The sequence below is a fragment of the Gobio gobio genome (genome assembly GCF_949357685.1).
Source record: "Gobio gobio genome assembly, chromosome: 2".
Taxonomy (NCBI): domain Eukaryota; kingdom Metazoa; phylum Chordata; class Actinopteri; order Cypriniformes; family Gobionidae; genus Gobio; species Gobio gobio.
Genome location: NC_137098.1, coordinates 23799221 through 23820958, shown reverse-complemented (window position 1 = coordinate 23820958; position 21738 = coordinate 23799221). Strand labels below are relative to the sequence as shown.

The following is a 21738-nucleotide window of genomic DNA, read 5'->3' as shown; positions in this document are numbered from 1 at the left end:
CGCAACTCTTCACATTTTCAAAACAGTTTGTGTGTTATGATACTGACTGAGCTGTTGTGCCTGATTGATTTATTAGATGCATTCAAGTACAAAGCATAATAAATACAATTTATTTTGACTTTGATGTGTTTGGGCTTGATTGATACTTTAATTGGAATAGTTTGTGTCGACAACAATAACTGAGATAAACCTCCACAAATGTATACAATAAATGCATGTGCTACCCTGGTGTGATTATTCATGTCATCCTTAATTTCTTGCTTAGTTTTATAGCCAGTGTTTCCCAACCTCCACAGGCCCATCGATAAGACTCAAGTACCTCTTTTCAACAACTACAAATGTTTATTTTCCCATATTATACTGGTTATTGTGTAGCATTAAAGTCACAAAGCTTTAAAAAAAGCAACATCAAAATATTTGTCTATACTGTAGCCTATCTAAACCTGTATGACTTCTTATGTGGAGCACAAAATATATTCCTAATGGGGAAAAAAAACACTTTTCTCACATATAATTTCAAAATATATTCTTATATGTTCCACTGAAGAAAAAGTCATACAGGTTTGAAATACAATGAAGGTGACCATTTTAATGTAGGTGACAATCCCTTTAAAATGGGTCCACAAAAACATAGACTAACATGTTGTCTGTTCTTTGACAATATGTTGCACTGTGGTGAAAATTATTTTGAAACAACCTTAATGTCATGTTAATATAATGATGTGTGGAAGCATCCAACATGATCCATATGATCCATAGAGGTGTGTTTAATTGTGTAACATTCTCTAATCTATCAGAGGTGTTTTTCTATACACCATACAATGATAAACAAAGGTAAACCATAATCTTGTAGGGCAGGGATTGCCTATAGCCAAACTCGGTTGACCCAAAATATTTATCTCCTGGTATTTTAAGTTAATATTTCAATTTAACAAAACATTTGCATGTTTGCTATTTTTACTATTGTTATATAACAATTAAGTAAGGAGGCAGTTGCTCCATGAATATAACTCACATTGAAAAGACAAGGAACATTTCAAAACAATGTGTGGAAAGAAGGAATGCAAGAATAATGCGTCTCTGAGATAACTGTTTATTAAAACAGGGCTTGGTCACTCTTTGCCAAATGAGAACATCCTCCATGTGTGTCCAGATCACACACATTCAGAACCAGCGTCTGCAGCTCTCACATCCAATCCGAAACAGACAATCTGACTTTGCATGATAATGAAAACATAGAAGATACATTGGTGAGGACATATTTCCTCATCTTTCCAAAAAATATTGAAGTTGTTACTTACCTTTGTCCAAGAAAAATATGTCATCAGAACAAATAATTAAAAAGTTTATACACCTGTGTATTTTATAATACTGCAATGTTTATTATAATGACTACAAAGAATAATAAAATTTTTCTTCGGTATGTAGCTTCTGTGGTTAATTGTGCATTTATTATTGTGACTTTAATGATAATAATTTATGCAGTATAATGTGAGAAAAAAAGGAAAACATTTGTAGTTTGGTGTTGATAAGGGGCACTTGAGCCTTACTGATGAGGTTTTCTACAAAATGAACAAGAAATTAAGGATGACACAGAATAATCAAAACAGTTTAAATTCATATTATTAGGCCACAGGAGATTAATTTCAGTCGTGTATCACTGAATGACAACTATACTATAGCACAAGGAAACTATTCAAATTAATTTTAAATCCTCACACGTTTAAAAAAAAAAAAAAAAAAAAAAGGCCAAACAGATCAAAGAGTTAAAAGAAACTAGACTCACCAGTTATTCGCTCATCTTATCAGAATGTCTGCAATCAATCAGGCAAAACAGCTCTGACGATTTATCAAACTATGAGTTGTTTTGAAACTGTTGCACAGTTGTTGTTTATTATTAAACATTTTTTATTAAACTTTTTTACTATTTTGAAATAATAATTAATCGGAGTGTGTACTAATATTTTCTGTTCCATTGATTTGCGCGTAGTCTCAAGGACACGCCCATAGCACGGGAAACTTATGAATATTCATGTAAACACCACCCACTGGAACCAAATATTTCAGGAACCGAATATATTGTAACACCGGCCGACGCATTGACGTCATCTTTATGCGACACGAAGTAGGAACTTTGTTTGTGCGTTTGAACTGATTTTTAACAATGAGCTACTATCCAACATGCAACAAAGGTTCAACACTGTAGATTTGTGCGTGGCCGTCTTAAGCTAGTAAAACTGTAATATTAAGGGAATCACTGTCCGAGAGCGTGTCCGTGGTAACGTTAGTGTAAAGCGATTATTTTTATTTATTTAAGTCAACCAAGGAAGCGATAAGTAAAGGTAAGGTAAAAATGTGTTAACTGTGACTCAACTCGACATAATTGGTTCTGAAACTTGACATATCTCTTGTTATGACTTCTAACTAACAGCTATAGCAATATGATAGACACAGAGAAGATTCCCCCAGGAGGGAATGCCGACTGTGCAAACCTCAGCAAGAAGAAAGAGAACGAGAAAAAGAAGAGATCTCGCGTGAAACAGCTGCTGGCTGATGTGATGAAGCAGGTGGAATTCTGGTTTAGTGATGTGAATCTTCACAAAGACAAATTCATGAAAAATATAATCGAACAGTCACGAGATGGATGTATGTATCACGTTTATGCTCATACCTCATGATACACTTTATATATATATATATATATATATATATATATATATATATATATATATATATATATATATATATATATATATATATATATATATTAGTCACTTAACTTTTTATTTTGTTTTGTTACAGATATTGACATATCTGTGTTGACGTCATTCAATCGAATGAAAAAATTAACTACGGATGTCAAATTGATAGCCAGAGCTCTTAAAAATTCACAAATAGTAGAGGTATGGTAATAGTAGAATACATTAGGCAAAATTTGCATATCATGTATATTCATTTCCTTTATTGGAGGGATTTTAGTTCAGATTTATGCACTAATAATCACAGTAACTGCTGTGTCTTTAGGTAAACCTTGAGGGAACACGTGTACGACGAAAGTACCCGCTTGGTGAAAGTCCAAAAGATGTGGACAGCCGTACAGTTTATGTGGTAATTGACTGCAAATAAACTTCACATTGTTTTACTTTTATGCTCCTTTTAGTTTCAGTGTATACTCACTTAATTTGAAATTGTTGTTTCAGGAGCTGTTGCCAAAGATGGTCACTCATGTTTGGCTGGAGCGAGTGTTTAGCAAGTGTGGAAATGTGGTTTATGTTAGTATCCCCAGGTACAAGTCCACTGGACATCCCAAAGGGTTTGCATTTGTGGAGTTTGAGACAGACGAACAAGCGCAGAAAGCTATTGAGGTAACTGATGCTCTTCATAATTGCACTAAATTGTTAGTATTCATAATGCATACAGTACGATATGACTTTGATATTCAAGAAAGTGTCAATTTAGTTTTGGACATACAGAAAGGACCCAAAAAACCCAGAGATGAGGCTGATAGTTTTGGGCATAGATCCAACAAACCCAGGAACTGGGCTCCCAGTGAAGACAAAATAACATGTTAGAGAGTATTGTAGGGATTATACAAACAAATGAAGTTTTAGTAATACAGTTGTAGCGACTATGAGTCAGATAAAATAATAACTCAACGGGGAACTGAATTAAAATGAAAGACTCGAATGACACTATGTATTATAAATAATTCAGAATTAATGTTTACACCTTAACTTATTCGTCCGCCGATATGTAAGGACTTAAAGGGGGCTCTGTTAAAGGGAAACATGTATATTTAGCTCAAATGAATGAATTTAATTAATTCATAGGGAATTTTGAGAGTCTATTTTACAGCCGAGCAAATGACTCTTCTAGCGTTCATTTGAACGGGCCGTAAATATCAACTCTGCAGCGGATATTAATATCCGAACAATAGTGAAACACTATTTAACAGCCAGGTAACTTAGATCGGCAGTTCAAGACATTAAATTGATAAGCACATAACACAAGAACAGTTATCTTTGAATACAAACGGAACTTTATTGATTAATCTAACACATCAAACTAATATCTAACATAAACACACACGCTCGCACATTCACACGTTGCAGAAAGGAAGAAGGTGAGGAAAGAATAAGTTCTAAGAGAGAGAAATTATGAAATCCTAAGCAATCTATGCATTTATGAAACATGACCTGAAGAAACCATTGATCAGTAATTTAACCTCATATCGTTTCTTAGGCAGGGTTATTACATTTGATCTAATGCACCAGTTCAGCTTGGAATCAAAAAGGCGTTACTTGCGTTTGGGTTTCGCGTGTCGTCTGACAAGGGGGAATTCCCTTCTCCTGGCTGTACAGGGATTTTCCCGGATCTTTGATTCGCTGAAGGTCTGGTTGACGTCTGGGGAAGCCGAACACGTGGTGTGTTGGCGGCTGGATGAAAGTCTTGTGGGCGTTGTTTGAAGTTGGAGCGCGCTGTTAGAAACTCGTTGTTGAGAGACTTTTACGGCGAAACTTAACAGAACCCGAGACTTACGGCAATAAAATAAACTTTAAGTAAAAGAAAGGAAAGTGAGAGAAAAGCAGATGGCCTGAATGAAATTGTTGTTAACCCATTTTCTCTGAAGTTGGTCTGTCACGATCGTCAGATCGTCTCCTGGGAGCTCCGTTCAGATCTCTCTCTGGTCATACTGCTAGGACTGAGCTCATCTCTGAACTGCGAACAGGCCGCGAACCAGCTCGAACCGAACTGGAACCGAACTTGAGCTGAACTCTGCACTGCTTCTGGTCTGAACTGTACAGAACTGCACGGAACTGTAGACAGAACCGTATACAGAACTGTACACAGAACTGTACACAGAACTGTAGACAGAACTGAACTTTTCGTTCGTGTTCTGAGACTAAACTCAAACATTTGCCCATCCCCTGGATGGGTTCTGGCCAATTAGGCTTCAGGGGTGACTGTGTCTCCACCCCTCCCACAAAATTGGGTTATCTATAGAATTTAGTTTCCTGCTCTTAAGCAGAGAGTAAATTTAGACCTAATTTCTTACTATAAGGACATGATCAATTCTATAAAGATTTCATTCAGCTCATCTGTTGGATTATACCCATACGAACACACCGGTATCAAACACAATGCTTTTTCATCCACTCATTCAATAGTTACATAATTGCATGAATTGTGAGTAATATACATGCCTAATAGTCTAACTAACGTGTATTAGTTGTAAACACACTAACAAGTTATGTCGAAGGCTATTTGAATGAAAGTCCAATAATCAGTTATTTGATGTACTCCATAAGCTAACAGTTTCTGTGAGCTTACTCTGAGTTTTAGCAGTGTCGTGGAGTTCATTTACCGGTCATTGCAAAGACAGAGGTCTGGTTGTTTCTTTGTCTTGTGACAACCACGAGCCTTTTGTCCTCTTTTAACTGAGTTTGGTGGCGAGTCCATAGGAAGTCAGAACTAGTAGCTCCGGGGCAGAATCAAGCCCCCATCTCCCTCGTGATGATGATGATGATTTCCTGGAGCTGAATTGTGCTTTGTGAACGGGGATGTTCATTTGATCGAATCATTGGAAGATTAACTCATCTATATGTCTGCGTCCATAATTGCTACACAGTACAATTCAGTACAATTCCAATGAATAGTTTGTTTCTTAAAATTACAGATGCTGAACAATCCTCCAGAAGATGCTCCAAGGAATCCAGGAATCTTCCCTAAGACTTGTAAGAAAAAGACGATCCCCTTTGATGCTGTCCAGGACACACATGGTACATTGATATGCCTTAAGTACAGTGAATATATTTAATCCTCAAGATTACAGTTAACACACTTTGTTTTACTTTTAGATGATGAGGAGGATAGCAAGAAAAAGAAGGGGAAAAAAAGGTCTCGAAGTGAGTTTAAGAACAGTGCTTTTGAAGAAATCGCAGTAAATAAGATTGAAAGAGCGTTCGAGACTGTGCTTACAGATGAGCCGAAGAAACAATCGACAGATGAATCTAAAACTGAAAACCCTGTAATACTGACGAGCACAGCAAGCAAGAAAGCTGAGAAGAAAAGACGAAGATCCTGCAGTTTTGAGGCATCAACTGGAGAAGGACAAGATGAAATGCCATCCAAAATGAGAAAAGTAGAAGAGGAAATCAAGGAGGATGGCGAGATGAAAGGTAGATGTTTTTTTTATATTTGAGTGAATTACATGGGCTGCACTCAGTAATTAGTGAAAAATATTTTTAATGACAGAACATAAAGAAATAGAAGTACTTTTGAAAAGCTTCAGTCATATTAATAGCCTTATAAAAAGCTGTTTTATGTGATATGTCACATGACCAGTCAAATACTTGCATTATCTGTGTTCACACCCTTACCTCTTTTCCACCAAAGCAGAGCTAGAGGTAGATCGGAGCCAGAGCCTAGTTTCAAATCGGTTCTTTGTGTTTCCACACCCAAAGCCCCAGCTCCGAGCCAGGAAAAGTGTTTCTTAAGTAGCACCAAAACATTGCTGGGCTAGAACAGGGGCCCGTTCTTCGTACGTCGCTAACTCAGTTAGCCGGATTTGATTGTTGACGATTTGGCTTGATCTTGGATTGTTTGGTTCTTCGACGCTCATCCTGGACTTGCTGTCATAGCAACAGGTCCGTTAGCTTAAACCTGCTCGGGAGCAGGCTTATTTCATGTAAACAGGATTAGATTGCATCTTGAGGTAATTCTTAAAATCTGTCCCAGCCACCGCTACTTTATTACAAGAGTTCATTACTGAACCAGGGGTAATAATAATCATTTTAAATAATAATAATATACAAATTTTAAATGGTATATGTATATGAGAATGTATATAATATTATAATGTTGTGTATAATACTATAGACACAGCCACTTGATTAAGTGATTTATTTGTGATGGAATAATTACTTTATAATTTTATTGGAGGTTTGCACACATGTTGTACAGTTCATCTGAGCCGTGCATTAATTTAAGTGATGACGGATATTATGGGATGGCTTGATGCAGCGCAGGAGATGCAGAGAATTTGATCTTGACCCTTAAGAAACTTTAATACTGTCACGTTACAAATCTGCTTCAAATCGATGAATTATTACAATTAAAAATTGAATTACAACATTGAAATAAAAATGTAAAGGGTGTACAAATACTGTATAAAATCGTGAATAATTGGTAATCATGTAACAAAAAAAACCTTTATCATTGATCTATTATAACTTTTATGTTGGTTTGGTCGTTTAGCCATTTCCTTATAAAGCTCCAGATATTCGTGGTTTTTTTTGTGTAATTTGCCAAGTTTTTTGCCAGGTGGCTTTTTTAATTATATGATGTCATTACGTTGCTGTCTTGACGCCAGCCAATCGCTGCATTGCTGATCATGGTTTCTAGTATCGATGCATCTGACCTCTTCAGGGAAAACAAGAACGCACAGTGATCTTAGATCATTCAATCCAGATATTTAAATCCAATCCGCAAATTCGTTTGAAGAACCAAATTATCCAGACATCAGTTATCACGATTAAAAGATCTGGGATCTGTCAAATCATCTTAGATGTATTAAGCGAGGTACGAAGAACGGGCCCCAGCGCTAGAAGTAAGAACCGATTACGTCAGGCGCTGGGGGCTGGGGTCAACAAGGTCAACACAAACTTGAGATCCGCCATTGTTGAAATAGCAGTTAATGGAGCTAACAGCTGCTGCTCGTTTGTAATCTCCGTCTATACAAATTACGGCGAACTGCATGAATGCGTTGGATTCGCTGTGTTTTCGTTGTGTTTTGATGCCGATGTAGGATCGTAAAGCCATGTGAATCAATAGTAACGCAACGTTTGCTTTGTTGATGGAAGGCTTGTTCGCAGCGGTGCTGTGCAGAGACCGATCGCCGTATGATAACGAGTCCAGCGAGAGCATATGACTCCTTATGCTTTGATTCACTCATGCGTTTTATATATATATATATATATATATATATATATATATATATATATATATATATATATATATATATATATATATATATATATATATATATATATATATATATATATATATATATATATATATATATATATATATATATATTATATATATATATATATATATATTATATATATATATCTCATACGTGGATCGGTCTGCGCAGCGCCGATGCGTCTCGAACAAGCCTGGTGTGTGTGTGTGTTTCCCGCTGCCCAGGGTTGCCAGGTTTTCACAACAAAACCCGCCCAATTGCTTCTCAAAACAAGCCCAATCGCGTTCCAGGGGGGGATTCCCCAGTAAAAATCACATTTGGGGGTAAAATATGTGTTTTTTGGCATGTTTGCCTACTAAAATTCGCATTCCTGGGGCTAAATATCACATAATTGGGGTCGCTTCATCCTGCGGACATGAAAAAACAGCCCGCGGCAAAACCACAGACTTGGCAACACTGCCGCTGCCTCGCTAGCGTTGCTGAGAAAGATGAGACGTATACAGTGACGTAAGACATGGCTCTGTTGCTCCTTAGTCGAACCAACTATGAACTGGGACTAGCTCTGGCTCTGAATTAGCTCTAGCACTGCCTTGGTGGAAAAGGGGTACCTGTGTTCTCCCTGTTTTTGGACTCTTTTGCTTATGGAATATATTATTTACATTTGATTAGCCCATAGGGATGCTCATAATTAACTGGTTAACCGACAGTAGTAATTTTGACCGAATAATACAATTGGCTAAAAGGTTTAAAAAGTAATTTAATTTAATTTCTTTCAAGTAAAAAAAAAAAAAAAAAAAAAAAAAAAAAACATATATATATATATATATATATATCTAAAGAATATATATATATATTTTTTTTGCATTGTTAAAAATATGCTACACGCATAAAATTAGGTTTTTGAGATTTGAAAAAATAGACGTCGCATTTTATTACATTCAGAAAAAATGTACTCCAATAAATAAAGATAAATGTCTACAAACATTATAAACACTATAAATATAGTTAATTGACTATTTAAATTGAGAAGTGAATTTTTTTTTTTTTTTTATATGTTTGGTTGACTAGTATTTTATTTTGATAATAAGCAGGCTGCGATGTCAAGATGCCAAGCAATGCTAGAACTGATATGTTGTGTGTACGCAAGGCATTCCTTTCTGGTTTTCTTTCCGTGGACTTTTTTGGAAAGCATCACAAAAATGAACCAAAACTCAGCATATACAACTTGTTACACAGTTTTTTCCCTTTAAATTTTGTTGATCTTTTAATTATTTAAGTGAAACCTATTTTGCAGCTTTATTCCTTTTGGGGAGGCAGTGGCTCAGTGGTTCATGTAGGTTGTCTACAAACCGGAAGGTTGGTGGTTCAATCCCCGGTTCCACCTGACCAAGTGTCGAGGTGTCCATGAGCAAGACACCTAACCCCAGCTACTCCAGACGAGCTGGATGGCGCCTTGCATGGCTGACACCGCCGTTGGTGTATGAATGGGTGAATGTGAGGCAATATGTAAAGCGCTTTAGATGGCCATGGGTCTGTTGAAAGTGCTATATAAATGCATTTAATTTTTTTAAAGGCCCACTGAAGTGCCTTGGAACGCACAGCATTATTCATTGTGTTGACATAATTTCCCCTGAAACGGCTCCAGCTGTCAGCAGCTCCTCCCCTTTTTTGAAACCGCCAATAGCGTATTGTTAATACCACAGTTTGACTAGCCTTTCTGTTTTTTTAAAGCCAGTTTCCTCCGAATCTAACCGTTTATCATCATAATCGCATTCTGTGCAGCATTTAAATGGGTGCGATATGTTTTGTTGTCTGCGCCGACTCGCACATATGATCCGCGCTGGGCTCTCGTGTCCGTAGTCCACGGCTCTGGTCTAGACTATGTGTGTGCGCTGCTGCGGTGCGCGTGAAACTATCGTGAACCCAGACTTCATTCACCTCAATTGAAAACATATTTACACTGTCTGAATCGTTTCCTATTGCATATATAGTGCGCTATGTGCCGTTCACCATGTAGAATATAGTAAATGCGTGAACAACTGACCGTTTTCAGACACAGTTCAGGGTCTATTTATAATGCCGGGGCGGGACTTCAGATTCTAGAGCGCATTTGATTGGACAGAAGATTTGATGAGATGGAGAAGTCTGCGATGATGTCATCAAAATCTGTGATTCGTTTTAATGGAAGTGAGAGACTATAAGTTTTGAATGCTTATATCTCCTATATGCACATTTTGTCATCGTTTTGGAACACACCAGCTTATTCATAACCTTAAGGCTAAGATAATCATATTAAAAACTAAAAAACTTTATTTTGATTTCAGTGGGCCTTTAAATCCGGGGGGAGGGGGAGGGGGTGGTGTCTCACACACGTGCAAGTAGGGCTGTGCCGGTAAATGTGACAACTGCACCACCGCTGTGGCTGAGTAGCACCGGTGGTGGTAGGCCAAAACACTTTTTATTTTGTATGTGAATGCTGTTTTACGTAAATATTATGACACGAGTGAAGCACAAAGCTTTATTTAAAAAATAAATAATAGGTTCGCAATTAAATGTTATATCGCAGCAATGGAAAGTTTGCTCATACGATATGCTTAAAATGAAATGCCATACAAGAGACGCTTTACAAGGCACTTATATTTGTACACAATTTTCTGGGGTGCATGTTCATTTATATAACAGTGTAAACTTCCATCCATTAGCCCAAAAAACGGATTCTAACGGCTTGGTCAAAAGGAATTCTGCGTGTAAGCCTTTTCAGCATTTCGGTGAAGTTCTCTTCATTTATTGATATCTCATTTCAAATCTGACTCCATGAATAATTTTATCTGACTCCAATTTTATGTGACTCCATAAAGTGTGTTACATTTAGAGTTTATCAGCTGATTTTATGATTAGTTGCGATTTAATTTAGATCGTTGATTTTTCTTAGTATCACTTATTTTCAAATATTCGTTCCACCATGGGCCCCGGAGCCGCACAGAGGCTAGTGTCGCGATTCACTAGCTCTCACGACACAAATTAGTCAGTTCTGATATTACAGAGGATTGCAGAGTGAACTATTTTAACTTTAAGTGAGTCCCACATGTTTACTCATAACAAAAAGTGTAATTCGATTAATAGCCACGGAAAGCTGCAACTTATAATAACAGCGACAGTCAGAAATCTGATTTTCTCTCATGCTTGGCTCGATGCTCCCGCTATGGAGTCCTCAGTTTGATCTGTCCCAACAGAGAGATTTGCGGTAGCTCCTACTTACTACTACTTATGCGACGCTACTAGGGCTGAACGATATATCGTTATCGTATCTATATCTAGATATGAACTTTCAAGATATTACTATCGAAAAAAGCAACGATATAGACGACATAGATTTCCCCTCTCCGCGCTCGCCCTGCATACAACTCTGGCAGTCACAACAAACATAATTTTTACGAGTGCCCTTGAATGCACCGCTAAAGCCAGCGAGCGCGCACTACAGGGACTCGAGAGGAGGGCGGCGTTTCCATGGTCACACGTCATTGCTTGTCACGTGACACCGCAGCAGCAACAGAGCTGAATGAATGATGATCTGCTTTTGTCATTTTTTTCCTTTTTTATTCAGAATATTCACAAATGTGTTAGCTATGGCATGAAATATCTGATATTCCAATTGTCAAATACATGCAAGTGGAAGTATGTTGTTGTTTAAACACCTTTATAACGATCGCGTTAGTTGAGCTGCATGCGCGATGGGCGCCGCCGTGAAATGCTGCCTTCACGTGCTCTCGGAATTATCGTAAATACGAGTTTCCTAGGTAAACATTGCACATGAACGCCCTCACATTTTGAAACTTGAATGCTATGCGCTCGTAATCACGATTTCAGATGTCGGAATCATCAAATTTCCGATAGCACGTGAAGGCAGCATTAGTTTGTGCCGCAGACGCAGTTCAGAGAATCGGATCTGTTGGATTTACAACCTCTATGTTTTCAACACGTGAATTCATCCACTTCTCCCGAAATACTTAAAAGTAAGTGGCTGGTGAACTGGGAATAGAATAGAGCAAACATTGAAGTTACTTACAATGTTTATCTGATATGAATAAAACGTGTCGAATTATAATGGAAACGATTATTATTACCTCTTCCATAGACATCAGTGTGTATTTTACAAACTCTAAATGTATTGTTTTTTTAGTACTTATGTGAATTTATATGTTTGAAACCTAAAATAAACAGTATGTGGTTGAAAACACTGAAAAGTTGTGATATATGACAGCTCTGAGAGCGCCTGTCTCTGTTGAACAGGTGATGCACTTGATTATACGCTCCAGGGACCAGCCTAGACTGATTACACCCGTGTGATCGTACGTGCCAAAGGCTTAAAAACAATACATTTTCTGACACAAATTTTTGAAATGTAGGCTTAAATCAAACACATTTTAATTCAGATTCTGGTTTTCACCGAACACGTAGTCATATCGTATTGTATCGATATCGAGATATCTGGCATGAAAATCGAGATATGAAATTTTGTCCATATCGTTCAGCCCTCGACGCTACTAAAAATAATGATTTCAGAAAGATACAGAATAAATCAAGATAATTATTTTCTTGTCTGGCCAAAATAAATTTTAAAGCAAGAATCCATGGTACACAACTGATCAGCGTAAAAACATAAATAAAATCACAAAGTAATATGAAAATAATTTCAAAGAGTCATCATGTCTGGCACAATACACGCAGTGTGTATGAGTGTCTCAAAGACACTGACACAGCACCACATGGGGGTTCTGGCTACAGAATGTTCCCCCTGACAGCTATGTTACCCTCCCTTAAATACTCCTACTAGAACAAAAGGGTTGTAAATATTTGCAACACAACCACCTGGTTTTGGGGGAGAGGATCAGATATCTTTGAAGAGACTCCTCAAAAGGAGAACAGAATTCTCATTAGTTTTCAACCTTTCTAATACTACTAGTGACTGAAGTGAAACTGAGACCATTTTACCATTCGCACCGAAACCTTTAAAAGGACACCAAACATGAAAGGGATAAAACAATAGATCTACAAGATACATCATCATTGTAGGGCTGAAACGATTCATCGAGTTACTCGATTACAAAAATTCCTCGAGGCAAAAATTCTGCCTCGAAGCCTCGTTAAATTCCTATATGCACTATATGCGCAGGGATCTGATTCACACAGACCGCTGTTCAATGTTCAGGAAGCACACCATAGCGTGTGATACATTTTGAATTAAGTTTAGATTCTAGATGCCCAGAATCACTATAGTACCTGTATAAACTGTGTAATACATGCAGTTAAGTTGATTACCGTTCTTATAGCTGCCACACACACACACACACGGCGCGTGCAAGCTCCGAAGCCAGATCGCTTTCACTTTCGTCCTCATAAAGTTTGTCAAGTAAATGCGTTTAAAGCCTTGCCAGTTTGAACATTGAAGTGATTGTGCACTATTCAAAAACAACAATACGGAAAACTTATCCGTTCAGTGCTCAGCTTTTTTCTGTGACACAGAGAGCCGAGCCGTGTCGCGTCTCTGACAACGTGCGCGCGCCCTGAAGGCAGACCTCTTTTCACGTGAAGATCGCGCACAGAGAACAGCGCAGAAACGCAGTGTCAACGCTATCCTGTGACTAAAGTAGCTTGGAAACTCAACTCAACCGTTATAGTCATATATTTGAATACCTTTTTGAAGTACAAACCACAGCTGGTTTGTATAATTCAGGTGTGAGTAATTCACACACACAATCTCTCTCTCATTAATGCATTCAAATAAATGTAATGTAGGCCTACTGTGTTAGTTTATCTGTAGCCTATCTGATGTAAAACAAACATCTATCTGCCCCATAGACAATAACTGCTGAAAGTGAACCGTTTCCTTCAAGTATTTTAAAATCACAAAGAAATGCACTTTTTGCATTTGTTGGAAAAATTCCAAGTTTAATAGTCGAAAATATTTACAGTAACACACACACACACACACACACGCATGCACCCTCCTCTCTCTCGCGCCAGTCAGACCAATCGTGGCAATGCATCACATCACATATGCTTAAACTTTTATGTAGCCACTCAACAATAATTTCAGCATGCATTCACTGTATACACCGGGACGTGATGTTGTGACACGATTTTTCGAACGGATGCTTCACCTAAAATGCACTGCAATGCAAGTGATGCAAGCCGAATGCAGCGTTCTATTGAAAATGAATGTATGTTTTTCTGCTGTACCAAACTGAAATGAAGCCACACACACACACACACACACACACACACACACACACACACACACACACACACACACACACACACACACACACACACACACACACACACACACACACACACACACACACACACACACACACAGGTTGCTAGGTTACCATAGCAAATAGGCTCACCCCAGAAATGATATATTATTTGTTAGTAGCCTAATGGTAAATGCTGCATGTGTAGAAATCTACATAAAAGATATTTACTTTGATGTCAGGGCTAGCTTTTCCTCTTCATTTTCGTTATGCAGTATTTGTTTTGGTTGTTTAAAAACACGTAAAAAAAGTTGTATCCGATTAATCGATCGATTAAGTGCTAGATTAATCGATTACAAAAAGAATCGATAGCTGCAGCCCTACATCATTGGTATTTCTGCATTTGGTGACTTGAAAACAGGGCAAACAGAGGGCAACATGGGGAGCGGGTGAAATGTTTGATCAGGGTGGTGTCACACAGTTTCTGTGAGATCTTCTCTCAAGATTAGTGACTTTAATTGTTCTATTGTTGGGGTGTGGATCTGAGCTTTTGTCTTAGCAGCAAAACCGATCCTTACAACAGTATGTGTATAGCTTGAGGCAAAAGAGTGTGTTTTTACAGGCTTTGTGTCTTAAATGTGGCCTTCTCCTTTTCCACGTGGCTAAATATTTTAGAGCAATAAACCGTTTTATCAGTTGGTATTGTAAGACCGCATGAATTCGCTCCAAGGATCGGTAGCGAAACGCGGTGAAGGCCGCATGCGTGTTCAGTGTTTCAGCTGGAAAAATGGATTTAATTATAATATTCTTTATCTGACTCCATTTATCATAGTCGTCGCATTTAGAAGAGAATACCAACTGGTTGTTTGGTCATTTATATTTGATAGTTAATCATACATTTAATCATTCCGTTTTAACCCTTTGTTGCAATTATACCGTTCCGTATTGGAGATAGTTAATAATTACAGATTAATTCAGAAAGGATCAAAAATGTAACAATTTATTAACAATCAAGTAAATGCAAAATGTAAATTACGTCATATACAGAAATCTTTTTTTTAAAAGGAAACACAAATTCTAATTATGGTTACACTTAAAATAGCTTCAAATAGATGTAAACTTAAACCCTTAATTATACTCAGTAGGCCTATGCCTAGAATGTTACCTGTGAGAGTGAGAGAGAGAGAGAGAAAGAAAGAAAAGAAAAGAAAAGAAAAGAAAAGAAAAGAAAAGAAAGGGAGAGGAGCTCTTTAGGAGCAGCTCTCTCTAGAGAAAGCTGAGAATCAAAAGAGGAAGAGCTTCAGTTCGGATCTTCTTTTATCCTCTTCCCTGATGTCACCAAACTCAAATATGACTCTTTTAAAACTGACCAATCAGACCAAACCGCGAGACGTTTGAAAGTAACCAATCAGACGAAACTTCTCCCACTGTACCAAAGGTGTGAAAAGCATTTGGCCGGCAAGCCATTCGTTTGTTCTTAGAAATCCCAAATGGCCCTTCTGATGGCGTTAAGGGGGGAGGGGGTTGAGACAATTTCAAATATCTTGGTCACGACAATGGTTGCTAACAGTAAAGCAGATGATTTTGTTCTATTTCAAATATCTTTGATTATTTTCCACCTTACAGTATCCATGGTAACTGAGGCCCTCCTTAGTGGTATGTCGGGGGAGGATGGTTCCGGGAAACACCCAGAACGAGTTTCAAAGATTGTTTGTTAAATATAACAAATAATTGTCTGGTTTGCCTCAGTCATTACAGTTTGTTAAAGTCATCAATTTGCATTATTTTACAAAGAATACTTATATTTTGTACTATAGTTACTTTTATTCTAATTATATATTTACCTATATTTTTTTAATAATAGGCTACTAATATATTTGTGATGCGATCTGGGAAAACCTGTCGGATGTCACGCTGGGATGTTTTCAGGAAGGTCAAAAAATAGGGTTTTCATTAAATAATTATTCTATAACATCTTGTCTATCATCTCTAAAAATATCTTGGCAAAATTAACTTGCTAAGTGCAGCAAATATAGCGATTCATAGTGGCAAGCTGAACAGACTAGGGTTGGGCGATGTCCCCTAAATTGGCAGTTGACGATGTTTACAGTAAAACATCGTGATGCCATTGTTGGGGGGGGGGGGGGGGTACTATATCTCTTTACATAAATACTATTTTCTACTTAAAACTATCGTTTCGTTATTTTTACTAACCCAAATAATGACTCCTCCGCTAGGTTGCACGTGAGGGGAAAAAAATAGGTTCCTTCCACTTAAGAGTTGAGCTCTTTTTATTTTAATATATCTCTTTACATAAATACTATTTTCTACTTTAAAAAAAATTATTTCGTTATTTTACTAACCCAGTGTTTTGTATGTGAATGCTGTTTCACGTGAATATTACCAAAGGAGTGAAGCACAAAGCTTTATTTAGCCTAGAAAGGAAATAATGGTCACATAGCACCTTTTCATTCTGTTTTGCGATCTGGATCTGGTAACTCGATTTTCCGTGAATTTTAACAATAGGCCTAGTCCATTTTATCCCAATGGACATGGACATCTCGTTTCTTTTCCCAAATCTTCACTCACATCGCCATTTTCGCAGGGGATTATAAACGTTTCTTCCTTTCGTTTGCTTATAATTAAGTCTATTATAACTATTCACATCCTTTACTGTGGTAAAGTATAAAAAACACTGTGGGACGAATACCTTTTTACTTCAAATTTTATTTAACACAGTTTGTTCTTGTTATTAAACTTGGTAAGGCGCGTCAAGTTTGGTTTATTTGAATGGCGCATTTCACACACACGCCGGTGATTTTAGTTTAGTTTTCTCTGGCAGTGAATAATCAAACATTGCCTAAATGTCTTGACCTTGTGGAAGATACAATCCGCTCTTCAGACCTTTTACAACAAGTGTTGCCTTGCAACCTCAGGAGAAAACATGAAGATGAATATATTCGAAAGGTGTCTATCCAGCTTGTGTCCCACATTCCTCTCAAAGCGCAGAGCGGTATAAGACGCATCTTTGCGGGGAAATGGTATGAATCAAATTTTTTTCTTACTAATATTTAATTTTCTTATATTCTTGAGGTAACCATTATTTATTGAAAATCGTTTAAATGTTTTATAGGCGGTGTTGTTTCACTGACAGAAGTGCTAAAATAAACACGCATGCTTATGGATGTTTCAGCCTCAAATGATTTCAAAATGTAGGCTATATATATCTGGCTTAGACTACAGTATTTAAAATAGCATATATGCATTTGTTACATTCTCAATTTAATTTACAGAGCAATCCCTGCTAAGTTTTTAGTTTAACTAATACTATAGAAGAGGATTAGTGTGTGTCGCACTCGCAACGGGAGCGTGGCATCACGATGGTGGCGCTCCATCGTGATGTCGGTCAGCCATCACGATGGACGATGATATCGTCCATCGGCACAACCCTAGAACAGACTGTGCCTTTTTCTAATGTTTAAGAACACACACATAGCTTTCCCTCTCTTAACACTACAAAGCCACTTGTAAACCAAAATAAACCACATAACATGTAGAATAAAGGTGTATCAATTTTAAATTTCCCGACAGTCCTGTGTAAGCTAACGGCACGTAAAGTGTTTTTTTATTATATACAACGTTGTCGTATCGTGAGATGGCGAAGCTCAAGAGAACAACAAACAGATTCTGAAGTAGGGTTTGATAAACCCTAAAAACGATGATAAACAATGGAAAACTTACTCCAGGGTAACGTTAGCTAGTCCCCTTGTGTAGTGAAGCAGCTTATAAATTCTAGTTTTCATATTCAGTTCAGACCTTTATTTTGAAAGAGCGATAAACACGAAAAATCATAAAAGATTGGTAGAAAACCAATTTGTTTTCATGCCAAGAGTTCAAAAGAGAACATACAATCAATTTTTCGAGAATAAAGGGGTCTAGAAATGTTTTAATTATAAAGGAAAAAAATACTGTTTTGCCATTTGTGATGCAGCGGTGAGCTATAATGCACTATAGGGTTGAGCTAGAAGTTGAATTCAAATAAAATTCTGCTACTACTGAATAGGATGTCTACTTCATAAAATGTATGAAAATTATGGAGATACATGGTCAAAAATTTCCTTATGGAAAAGGAGGTGCCATAAAAGTGCTACCGCCAGACCCAGAGATCGGCTGAATGGATTCCAAAACGGTAAAACTCAACTGTGAAAATGAGCCTATTTTTGGATGTCTGCCATGGTGTTTCTCATTTGTCGTCTCTAATTTAGATCCGTGTCCTCAGCCGATGCGCCATACAGTTTAAAGGTAAAGTGTGTAGTAGACATGTGCCTGTATCAAATTTTCATGTTGCGGTTAATTGCTGAAGCTTTTATCATGGTATATGGTATTATCACGATATTGAAATAAGTTGCAAAAAAAAGTGTTGTCATACTATAACAGGTTTAATAACTTTCTTATAACAAAAGAACCAAACATTCAAATAGAATAAAGCAATACACAAAAATGTATAAAGTAAACAAATATTTAAAACAGATTAAGTGCAAAAGAATTATAAAGAACAATAGGTAACACTTTACAATTCTGTCTCACCAGTTAATGCATTAACATCAACAAAAAGTGAAAAACTACATTTTTACAGAAGTCATTCTTTGATAATGTTAGTTTAAAAAAGTTGGTTAGTGTAAGCTCAGGTCCATTAAATAATACAGTTACAACTTTTGATTTTAATAATATGTTATTAAATCAGGGTTCCCACTCGTCCTGGAAAACCTTGAAAACCTGGAAAGTTGATGACAAATTTTCCAGTCCTGGAAAACACATGGAAAATTAGAGAAAATGTAAAATGTCCTGGAAATTCTTGTTGTTGTCTGGGAAAATTCTTTAAAAAAAAGTTATTTCTTTAGCAGAGTATAAAGAATTTATCGCTGACCCAAACAATTTGCGCTAGTTGCAGAAAGCACATTATTTGATACGTGTGAGTAGTATTTTGAATAATGATGTTTAGTCTTGTGTTGCCACTTGCAGCAGTTAGCTAATGCTATTAACTGCTCAAATGTATGCAGTGAATGTTAACTCGTAAGCTGCTACCTAATCACATAATTTTGATATAGTCACATTTGTGTGTAATAAAGTCAGAATTGCAAAATATAAACTTGCAAGTCTTTTCTTCACAATTGACCTTTTTGCGCAGTTGCAATTGTGAGATCTAAACTGCAATTGCAAGTTATAAAGTAAAATTCTGAGGAAAAAAGAATTGCGACAATTTTCGTGTTTATATCACAAATATGTAAACTCGCAATTGCGGGAAAGTCATGCCTTGCCTTGCCTTTATTAAAGTTAAATTTTATTAAAGTCGTAAAATTGAAAATCCTGGAAAAGTACTGGAAAATGGTTGCTGAAAAAGAGTGGGAACCCTGTAAATGCTGAAATATACATTTAACTAAGATTAATACATGCTTTAGAAGTATTTTTCATTGTCAGTTTGTTAATGAATGAACTAATGTTAAATAATAGAGCCTTATTGTAAAGTGTGTGACTGAACAACAGTCAGAACATATTCAAACAATATCTAGGGCATGTAATTTAGTCCAGATTAAAATATGATATGTTTAAGTTTGAAAATGAATAGCCTTAAGTCTTTTCACTGTATCGTTTTGTTTACAAGGGTTACCGGGGAAACGGCTGCATTTCTGCTGTTCCATCAGTGCCCTCGGCTGTCAAAGAGTGAATGTGCACTTCAGCGCGTCTCCTTCACTCTTTCCGCCATGTGCTCGGCTCATGCACGGTCTGTTTACATCTGTGCGCATTCCTCTTTGATGTGTTGTTCATTTTAAACGGTTGATGGGTAAAGTATTCTTAAAAGGCATTCTAAAAATCTGAATAATTCGTAATAAATAATTATTCACGGTATTTTGAAGTGCCAACGATAACAATATTGTGCATGTTCATTATTGCGGTATATCATATTACCGTTTACCAGCACGTCTAGTGTGTAGTTTCTGCGACATTAGTGCCACCTAGCAGAATTACAATAATACAGCATATTTTGTCCCTTTTGCGTGTCGCACCTGACTCAGTGGCTTTTACGGGTGCTTGTGAAGGCATCTGTTGTGTTGTTTGGCTCGATAACCAGTCTTTATCGGTGTTATATCAACTTTATTAACAACTCTCTCAACTACATGATCGCTCTCATAACTCTCGCGATCACTCTCCTCATTCACACCCCCGTTCTTGAGATGTCACTACACTACATCGCAAGAAATAGTATTAGAGAACAAAATGACAAATTACCTTTTGTTTCAACAGCTTTGTTTACTCAGTTTGAATTGAAACAATATAGCAGTATTTTGTGTTAAGGATAACCGTAACAGTCAACAAACACACTGTTCTCAAACATTTGTTGTCCACATGTCCTTGAAACGAGCAGGTTTCCTTACCATTCTACCACTCCGGGTAGTCAAAGGCTTGCTACAGGTGTCTGATACTGTAACAGAAGAACTCTGTGGCTCTTTTGAGGAGTCTGACTTGACCACTGTCTCTTGAGTTCCTTGATCGCATTGTTTTTCCACATGTTCTGGTATGCTAATCTCCAACTGAATAGGAGCATGACAAATGTGCTTCACATTTCTCACAATCCTAAAGCCACCTAGAGCAATCCTCCATTTCAGAGGAATTGTCCGACGTGTGCTTCAGCATTTCATAACGAGTTTCTCTATACTTAGAGTCCAGCTTACCATCTTCCATACTCGCCACGTATACAATGTCTCCCAACTTAAAAGTTGTTTTCCTTAATTTTTTCATTGTACCTTTTATGATGACTTTCAGTTTCTTTTGTTTCTCTTTTGCCTGTGATGAGACTAGGCTACTTCGTACGCACATCTCGTCCAAACATCAGATAAGCTGATGTTTCACCTGATACTCGATAGGCAAGTAGAATCTTTGAGAGGTCTTCCCTCCAGTTCCTTCCCTCACTTTTAGCTGCTTTGAAGGCTTTCTTTAAGTAACTATGAAATCTTTGTTTTACCATTACTTTTGGGGTAGTAAGGTATGGCCTTAATGCGCTTAACTCCAAAAATTTGCTTAGTTCTCAGAAATGCCTCAAAGACTTTGCCGACAAACTGCTTCCTGTTGTCAGTCACTACTTCCAAGGGATACCCAAATCGGGCAAAAAAAAAAAAAAAAAAAACAGTCTTGGAATTTATATCAGCAATGACTAATGCTTCAGGGTATGACGTGTAGTATAACAGTAAGTATATAGGCATTCCATATACAGGGTTCTTGCAGGTTTCATAAAGTCAAATTTAAGACCTTTTTAAGACATTTTAAGACCATAAAGATTGAAATTTAAGACCTATACGACGCATTACCAAAATTATTTAAATCAAAGAAATAATAAAAAAAGCAATAAAGCAATGACATTAGTAACCCTCCACAGCCAACAACGTGCCAAATGCCCAAAATGAAAGTAGGCTAAAACAAACTTGACCTCAAATAGAA

General features: G+C 37.1%; 1 protein-coding gene across 2 annotated transcripts in view; it reads left to right on the top strand.

Moving 5' to 3' along the window:
- The first annotated feature begins 2078 nt into the window (after positions 1-2078).
- larp7 (La ribonucleoprotein 7, transcriptional regulator) overlaps positions 2079-21738 on the top strand; it is a 127355-nt gene continuing 107695 nt past the window's right edge. The window contains exons 1-8 of one of the 2 annotated variants that reach the window (XM_079810961.1): positions 2099-2342; positions 2432-2646; positions 2803-2903; positions 3025-3108; positions 3201-3365; positions 5678-5780; positions 5859-5906; positions 5982-6179. In XM_079810961.1, the coding sequence (XP_079667087.1) occupies positions 2442-2646; positions 2803-2903; positions 3025-3108; positions 3201-3365; positions 5678-5780; positions 5859-5906; positions 5982-6179 (904 nt within the window). In that variant the 5' untranslated portion in view covers positions 2099-2342; positions 2432-2441. Of the gene's footprint in view, positions 2343-2431; positions 2647-2802; positions 2904-3024; positions 3109-3200; positions 3366-5677; positions 5781-5858; positions 6180-21738 lie in introns of both variants that reach the window. The other variant, XM_079810960.1, reaches the window with a different exon arrangement.